Source organism: Doryrhamphus excisus, linkage group LG10 (assembly GCF_037039965.1).
Source record: "Doryrhamphus excisus strain RoL-2023G ecotype Guam linkage group LG10, RoL_Dexc_Guam_v1.1, whole genome shotgun sequence".
Taxonomy (NCBI): domain Eukaryota; kingdom Metazoa; phylum Chordata; class Actinopteri; order Syngnathiformes; family Syngnathidae; genus Doryrhamphus; species Doryrhamphus excisus.
In genome coordinates this window covers 13,604,586-13,614,144 of record NC_136366.1, presented here as the reverse complement: position 1 = coordinate 13,614,144, position 9,559 = coordinate 13,604,586, and the positions used below count along the sequence as shown (strand labels likewise).

The 9,559-nt window shown below is 39.9% G+C and overlaps 1 protein-coding gene across 1 annotated transcript; it reads left to right on the top strand.

Moving 5' to 3' along the window:
- Positions 1-3,413: 3,413 nt before the first annotated feature.
- gfi1b (growth factor independent 1B transcription repressor) lies at positions 3,414-9,051 on the top strand. Its single transcript, XM_058063301.2, has 7 exons — positions 3,414-3,888; positions 4,320-4,402; positions 4,510-4,674; positions 4,772-4,992; positions 6,761-6,898; positions 8,069-8,234; positions 8,529-9,051. The coding sequence occupies exons 2-7, from the start codon at positions 4,327-4,329 to the stop codon at positions 8,705-8,707; spliced, it is 945 nt and encodes a 314-aa protein (XP_057919284.1). The 5' UTR covers positions 3,414-3,888; positions 4,320-4,326; the 3' UTR covers positions 8,708-9,051.
- Positions 9,052-9,559: the final 508 nt, after the last annotated feature.

Below are 9,559 nucleotides of genomic sequence, written 5' to 3'. Positions count from 1 at the left end.
TATATTGTGACTTCTCTGCAGCTCTTCTTACTGCTCCCCAGTTCTCATCTTGAGCAGTCTTCAATACCGCCAAAAGATGGCAGCCGCGTAACGTCAAGGAGAGATAACCGCCGTAAAAACCACAAAGGAAGAAAAAGGCGGAAGTTAGTAACAAATAATTGAAGAAGACGAGAGACAAAGCGACGTTTTAAGTAGTTTGCAAGACAACCGCAACATGTTGAAAGAGTTGGTGAAGGAGCGACTAATGTCGGCAGCAGATGAGATATTTTCGCAGTTTGAAAGAACGATAGTGTCGTACGAGGAGGAACTTTCCCGAACAAGGGAGGAGAACGATCGACTTCGACAACAACTAGAATATGTTTACAAGAATCACGCTGTGCTAAAAGGTATAGGTCATCTTTTAACTTATATGAATTTCTTAATAAGTTAGGGCGGTGAAACGTGTTGTTTTCCCTGGACTGTCCTGGTCAAACGGGTGTTGTTTTTTGGAAAATGTTTTTCACTCACCCACCCACCAATCATATCCTTCCGCTTATACGAGGTCGGATGGCGGAGGAAACCCATAGGCGTTCCCTGGTTACCATCTGGGCTGCTTTTTTGAATTCGTGCTGCCAAAAAGCCAAAGAAAAAGCAAAACATGCTCAGAGTTAACCCCCCAAGTATCGTAAAGTTAGGACATCTTGGAGGTCATGTGTGCATTAAGTCAAGTTTATAGCGAGTTCCATTAGAAGCATCTAAAAGATCATGTCTGAGCTAAATCGAGTTCGTATTCCTTGTGTCTTGCAGACATCTTTCAGACAACTGGTCGTCAACAAGAATGTCGCCCTCAGTTGCATGTTAAAGAGGAAGAAGAGGAACTCCCCAGATTCTTACCGCCTGGTGTCTCTGTGAAGACGGAGCGCGATAAAGACAGAGCACCCAAGTCGTCATGGCTTCATCACAGCCCAAGTAAGGAGAACAGGGCGGCGGAGCCTCCAAGCAGCACCTCACGACACCACATGACAACAGAAGCTGATGGAGACCTGATTGCGCCACTGTCAGATAGCGACGGCGCATTACACTCTCCTGCGGCTGAAGACGTGGATGACGGGCAGGAATCTTTGAGCAGCGATACAGACTGTGAAGGTGATATCAGGACTCACACTGACAACAAAGAGTCTGAATGCGCAACAAAGAAGACCGGTGAACAAAGTTTGACCTGCTCAGTATGTGCTAAAACATTTACTCAAAAGTGCAATTTGACGCAGCACATGCGGACACACACGGGAGAAAAACCCTTTATTTGTTCAGTCTGTGGTCAAAGATTCTCTACGAAAGGAGCGATGATACTGCACATGAGAAGACACACAGGAGAAAAACCTTTTTGTTGCTCTGTTTGTGGCGAACGTTTCTCCCGAAAGGGGAATGTGGTAACACACATGAGAACGCACACGGGAGAAAAACCCTTTTGGTGTTCAGTTTGTGATAAAAGATTCGCTCAAGACGCTACGTTTCGATCACACATGAGAACACACACGGGAGAAAAACCCTTTAGTTGTTTAGTTTGCGATAAAGCATTCGCTCGGAAGCTAACAATGGTATCGCACATGAGGACGCATACTGGAGAAAAACCGTTTTGTTGTTCAGTTTGTGGTAAAAAATTCTCTCAAAAGTCAAAAATGGTATTACACATGAGAAGACACACTTGAGAAAACCCTTTAGTTGTTCAGTTTGTGGTAATAGATTCTAACACATGAGAACATACACAGGAGAAAAGCTGATCAAGAAGGGTTGGCTCACGCTTTAACCAAATAATCTTCCAATGTTCTTTCTTACATTCATGGAAACAGAAAGACTAAAAACAATATACAAAGTCCATGGCTTTCACATTAAGATAAGCAAGAAGGTTTAGTCCTGGAGCAAAATGGCAACCTCTGAAATCTGAATTAAAAAGCCAGATAAAAAAAAAAAGATTTTGTGGAGCCTAGAAGTTCAAACTTTGACCCAGAGGTGACATCATTCATTCATTCATTTGCTATGCCACTTGTCCTCACTTATGGGGGTATGCTGGAGCCTATCCCAGCTGGCTTTCAGGTAAGAGACGGAGTACACCCTGGACTGATCACCAGCCAATCACAGGGCACATATAGACAAACAACTGTTCACAAATGGAACATTTAGAGTCCAATTGATTGCATATCCATTTAGTATTATTATTTTGAAATAAAAATAAACCACATTATTAGCAAATATGATTTTCTAATACACTTAGAAAAACATGGCTGATCCTCAACTTCAGTGATTTTCAACCACTGTGCTGTGAGGAAAAATAACATTTATTAATAGTTTTCTACAAATTTGATGTCATTGTCTATAGTATCCGTGGTGTAAAGACTGGCAGAGCAATGTAATATTCGTCCGTGTGGCAACACGTAGCGGATTGCCTCGTTCCTCCCAATAGACTTTAGTGATGCACGTGAGAGGTCGCGGTGACATTTCGTAGCATTTTTGGTTAGTGGTGTGGCTAAAAAAAAAGGTTAAAAAACACTGCTTTACTGTACATGTGAAGTCAGAAGTCGCTTACACATTTGTGTAATTAAAAAAAAAATTCTCACCTCTTCGCAGCTCTCTTCTGTTTTCCTCATCCCTCACCTTGAGGTCACTACTCAACTTCGCCGCTAGATAGCAGCCGCATAACGTCAAGGATGCATAATAGGCGTGAGAAGCCCCAATACTTTTGTCCACCAGGTGTCGCACTTATACCTGAGATCACCTTAAAGCGGCTTGTCGCATATACTTGATTCCTTATAAATATGACAAGTTAATCACAATAATTGTCACTAATTATTTTTTATTTTAAACGTCACATTGATTTTTGCATATTAATCTTGTCTTGGTATTAGTTCAGGCTCTGAAAATAAATTAGAATATCATGCAAAGGTTATTTGATTTAGACTCTAAATTGTCCATAGGTATGAATGTCAGCGTGAATGGATGTTTGTGTATATTTTATGTGCCCAGTGATTGGCTGGCGACCAATCCAATGTGTACCCTGCCTTCTGCCCAAAAGTGAGCTGGGATAGGCTCCAGCATAACCCCCTTCAATGCTATTATGGATAACAGGATGGATGGATGGAGATTATAATAAAATATATTCACATTTATTGAAACGCACCAGTATATATGTGTGTTTACATTTTTAAACATTTTTTAAATGAAAAAAAAATGCGTACATGAAATCTGAAAGTGTCCCCCCGCATCCTTTGATTTGTCAGTGTGTGGCCCTTGGTGTCATGTGAAGAAATCTGTCAGCGGTGCTGATCAAATGCACATTACAGTGCGGTGCACACCGGCAAACAGACAATGGAAGAGTCAATAACACATTTATTCACCCAGACTGGTTTGGTGTGTGTATCTCCATTCTCATGTGACCTTCTGGCAACTTAAATCATAAACAATTTTATACAACAATTGTATGAATCACACATTAAAATGTAAAAAAATTATTATTAGAATTTAGATTTTTTTTCACAATATTTTTTAAATATAATTTGTACCAAAAAAAAATCTGTATTCAATATATCTAACTTTATGTAACTTTTTCTCACAGTTTTTCTGTTATTTGTCTCCCCCTGAAGCAGTGTACTCAGTGTAACTGTTGAAGCGGGAGGCTTCTACGCAAATGTCCTCTGCAGGTTGGCCCTCCATTGGTTGAAACCACAGTCAGATTCTCCTGCGAAATTATCTGATTGGAAATCAGGGAGGGGAGAAAAAGAAAGAGCAACAAGTGCGATGCCTCGACGCTGGTTTGCATTTGGGACTTGAAGGAAAGGATTTTTTTTGCCACTTGCACTGTAAAGAAAAGCGACAAGGAGTTCATTTTATTTATTCCAACTTGCTGCGTTAACGGTGAGTCCATACAACTTTTTAAGTTGACTTTTTAAGAGCACTTTTATGTCTTGTTAGACTGTTGTCAATATGTGTGAATATTTAGAATTTTATAACATTATAAATCCGAATGAGTAATATTTGTGTTTCTTAAATCTTTAATTCAGTCATCTAAATTTAAATATAAATATTACAAATGATAGTGGTGCATCTGGGTCAATTCCAATGTCCAAAAAGTGAAATTTTACACCAAAACAATTTTTTTTCATAATTTTGTTGAAAAAAACAGCAAATTTAGTACAAAGTCTTTAAAGTTGAACATGAAAACAACTTTTCCATGTTATTGAAATGTATTGCAATGCACCTGTATATGAAATATTAACAAAAATAAGTTGTGTGTTAAGGGAATTGAATTATTTTAATATATTAAAATGATATTTGTGCTTCTATAGAGTCAACATGCCTCGATCCTTCCTGGTGAAAAACAAAAGAAGCGTATCTTTTAATGTGCATAGATTGTATGAAGATGACAAAGGTGAGTTTGGAATTTCATGTCTAATTTATAGCAACCCCCCCCCCCCCCCCAAAAAAAAGGGTCTTATAAGCTTGTCAATCACACTCTTATTTGTTTTGGATTTGAAGGCGTCTTACCCGACTCTTCAGAAAGAGCTCAGTCTGAAGGCCAGCATTCCCAAACAGACCCCAGCCCATTAAAAAAAGAGGAGGCAGAGCTTCAATGCCTCTTATCTGTGCACTCCGAGCCCACCAGACCCCCCGTGGCTCCCTCACAGCCTTACTATCTAACAGGTGAGCTGCCGGTGCAAACATTACATTTCCCTGCAGGCTTATCCTAAATTACAAATAGAAACTCTTTTTTTTTCTTCTTCTTCTCTGTGCTCCTCAGAGCCGAAGATGGGAGAATTCCGTCCTTACTATAAACCGGCATATTCCTGGGAGCAGGTTGCTTCTTCGTATCAGTTGGGTTTCAACCCCACGGTGCTGCAGCACGCCACCAGTCTGTACAACACGCACGTCAGCCGCAGCCCACAGCACCAGCAGCCTCTGGACTGCAGCACACACTACTCCCCCAGCTCCAACACCTACCACTGCATTACCTGCGACAAGGTACATGGCTGTACTATCCTTGATATCAGTACAATACACCCTAGACCAGGTGTGGGCAAACTACGGCCCCGGGGGCCACATGCCCCGGGGGCCACATCAAGCGTTTGAATCCGGCCCGCCAGTTGCTTTCTAAGTATTTCAACTTTTAACATACAAACTGGCAACATGACTTGTAAGTCGGATGTCTTATTTCGAGTGGTTAGCGCGCAGACCTCACAGCTAGGAGACCAGGGTTCAATTCCACCCTCGTCCATCTCTGTGTGGAGTTTGCATGTTCTCCCCGTGCATGCGTGGGTTTCCTCCCACATTCCAAAAACATGCTAGGTTAATTAGCGACTCCAAATTGTCCATAGGTATGAATGTGAGTGTGAATGGTTGTTTGTCTATATGTGCCCTGTGATTGGCTGGCCACCAGTCCAGGGTGTACCCAGCCTCTCGTCCGAAGACAGCTGGTATAGGCTCCAGCACCCCCGTGACCCTCGTAAAGAAAAAGCGGTAGAAAATAAATGAATGAATAATTTAAGAACATTTTTAAAAGAGCCTCACAGCTTGTAGACCTGAGTTCAATTCCACCCTCGGCCATCCCTGTGTGGAGTTTGCATGTTCTCCCCGTGCATGCGTGGGTTTTCTCCAGGTACTCCGGTTTCCTCCCACATTCCAAAAACATGCTAGGTTAATTGGCGACTCCAAATTGTCCATAGGTATGAATGTGAGTGTGAATGGTTGTTTGTCTATATGTGCCCTGTGATTGGCTGGCGACCAGTCCAGGGTGTACCCCGCGACCCTCGTGAGGAAAAAGCGGTAGAAAATGAATGAATGATGTTGTCTGAAGTGCTCCTGAAAAAAGGGAAATGAGAACATACAGCTGATAGTATAACACTTTTACAGATAAAATTTGACAAATATTTCAAGGAAAATAAGCATAAAATAGTGTTTGTGTGTGTTAAATATACGTATTTAACACATGTTCTGGCCCGCCGGACAATTTCATTCATTTTCTACCGCTTTTTCCTCACGAGGGTCGCGGGGGGTGCTGGAGCCTATCCCAGCTGTCTTTGACTGGTGACCAGCCAATCACAGGGCACATATAGACAAACAACCATTCACACTCACATTCATACCTATGGACAATTTGGAGTTGCCAAATTTGGTTAGACATGGGAGGAAACCGGAGTACCCGGAGACAAGAACATGCAAACTCCACACAGAAATAGCAGAGGGTGGAATTGAACCCTAGTCTCCTAGCTGTGAGGTCTGCGCGCTAACCACTAGACCGCCGTGCCGCCCCCGGACAATTTTGTTAACTCAAAATATCTTCCCACTCCTACCCCATACAAACCCTATTACTACTTTACTATTACACTTTAAAACAAAAATAGCAACACTAGTGCATGTACACAACACAGGAAGTGAAGTCATTGCTGATGTCCTTGCGACCGATGTTCAAATGTGCAAGTGTAAAAATGGGATGTACTTTGTAAGCATGTTTGAAATGAACTAAACATTAACTCGTTCATTCTTGTCTTGAAAAAAAATTCTTTGTCCAACTTTGAGGCATGATTTTGATGTTATTATTGCTGTTATTGGTCATAATATTACGGAATAGCAACTCCCATTTATAGTTGGCCACGGGGCAAAGTTCTCACACGCTGTGCTCTTTCCCAACTGCCAGTTATTCATTCATGTAAAGTGATATTTAAACATTCGATGTTAGATGTAAACATTTCACGGAACCTGAAAAGCTGTTGACATTTCAATTGTGCTTCAGGTGTTCTCAACGCCTCACGGCTTGGAGGTTCATGTCAGGAGGTCCCACAGTGGAACGAGACCTTTTGGCTGCAACATCTGCAGAAAAACCTTCGGCCATGCCGTCAGTCTAGAGCAACATATGAACGTCCACTCTCAGGTACAGCGCTCTAGTTTATTCCCAGCATGCTTTACAAGAAGCACATGTTTACACTTGCATAATTCAACATGTCTGAAGAGGAGCAGGGGGAAGCAGAGCTTATTCAATCCTATCATTTCTTTGTGTCTCAGCAATTCCTTATCAACTACTACCATGAGCTCATAGGGAAATAAAATAAAACCATAATGGCTAAATGGAGTGTGTTGATAGCTTAGTTAGTAATAACACATTGGAATACATGACAGTAGATAGCAAAATAAATAATATCAGATAATATCATAAATAATAATATCATAAATAATCATGAATAAATAATATCATAGCTACATGTAATAATATAATAATTTCATAAATAATATTAGACACATCAGTATTCATTAAGGAATAATAAAGGAATAATAAATGATTTAAATAATAAATAATAATAGGCCTTCATTATTCCACGAGGAATAATAAATGATTTAATTCAGGATTAATGATTAATTATATCAGACATCATGGTAATGAATGACTGGATGAATTCACAATAAATGATATCAGGCACAATGGTATTCACATTAAGGGTGAATAAATGAATGAATTCAGGACTAATGATATCAGACACCATGGTGTTCATTTAATCATAGTAAGTGACTGAATTCAGGGTAAATGATATCAGATACTCATGACATAAAAGTAAATGAATGAATTCCCAATAAATTATATTAAATACAATGTTATTTATTAAGGAATGATAAATGAATTCAGGATTAATGATATCAGACACCATGGTTTTTGTTTCATCATAGTAAGTGACTGAATTCAGGGTAAATGATATCAGACACTCATGACATCAAAGTAAATGAATTAATTCACAACAAATGATATCGGATACGATGTTATTCATGAAGGAATGATAAATGAATTCAGGATTAATAATATCAGACACTGTGGTATTTGTTAAATAATAGCAAATGGCTGAATTCAGAGTCAATGATGAATCTTTTTCTTCCATATAAACCATCTGTGTCTACTGTAACTCTGTCATATTACTACATTATCCTTGCTCGAGCCATGATCTAGATTTACTGTATGTGACATACAGGATGACATTCCTAAACACTAATCATTTCCTTCCCACCATGCTAATAACAATCAGCTGATGATGACACTTCTTATGCGTTTGTCCAGGAGAAAAGTTTTGAGTGTAAGATGTGTGGGAAGTCCTTCAAGCGCTCCTCCACGCTCTCCACGCATCTCCTCATCCATTCCGACACCAGGCCTTACCCCTGTCAGTTCTGTGGCAAGAGGTTTCACCAGAAGTCTGATATGAAGAAGCACACGTACATTCACACCGGTACGTATTATATATATACAATTTAGGTATTCCTAATTGTTGGGAATAAAATGTATCTGATGTCTGTTGGGTATCATATTGATATCGCTACTGATAAATCTGTCAGTAATGGTTATGGTAGAAGACTAAAAATGCCAAAATCTTCTTCATGGTGGAGTCTGCTGCTCCCTTCCAGCAGTGTAACGACAAACCTGATTTTCCAGAAGCAGAGTGATTTGTATAAAGCTGCTCCTTTATACAAATAATACAAGATTTCACAAGTCGATTTTTCACCGTTTTTTTTTTTTTTTGCAGGTGAGAAACCCCACAAGTGCCAAGTGTGTGGCAAAGCGTTCAGTCAGAGCTCCAACCTGATCACCCATAGTCGGAAACACACAGGCTTCAAGCCATTTGGATGTGACATTTGCTCCAAAGGGTTCCAACGCAAGGTCGACTTACGCAGGCATCACGAGAGCCAACACGGCATGAAGTGACGTGTCTGCTTTTATTTCACGTGGAATCATAAAATTGAGAAAGTTTCTCATGTAAAATAAAAAAAAAAAGTATCGAGTTAATATATTGGAAGTTACCTGCTTTGAGCGTGCTATGTCTTTTTGGCTTTTTGTCCAGGAATCAAACCTATATATGACTTATTTGCCATTGTATTTAAAATATGTGCAGATGTAACACGATGGATGGTCTTTATGAGTTATTACATGCTGTTTATAGAAATGAAGAACCAACTGAAGCTGTGGTTGTTCTGTCTGTGTTCCCTGCAGGGTAAAATACATGCAAGCTGTTAGTCTAGTAAAATGTCACCATGAGTCAATACACCTCATCCTGGTTGTGCTTTCTTTCAGTCTGGAACAAGCTATACACCCTTCTGACATTAATTAAAAAATAAAACTATTATTGCTGAAAAAATACACAAGTTAAGTTGAGAGTCAAAATTTTCAATAGGTGTAAATACTTGTCTGTGTATATGATAGATTAATGAATAAAGTCATTTGTCCTCATTAACTATATCCCAGCTTCACAAAGGGAGTTCAAGGTTATTCCCATGCTAATTATCAAAAGCTAGCAAATGTTATTGGAGTTCCAAAGTTCTTGTACTTGGTCGGTATTATCTGTGTAGCAAAAATTGTGTGCATATTTTTGCAAACCGCACATTAATAATGTCCATTGCAATTCATTTTACATCATCCAATCATGTCAGGTTTTTGTGTCCTATGCCCTCCAATATTTTATTATTCATTCATTTTCTTGCTGGAGCCTATCCCAGCTGTCTTCGAGCGAGAGGTGGGGTACACCCTGGACTGGTGGCCAGCCAATCACAGGGCACATAT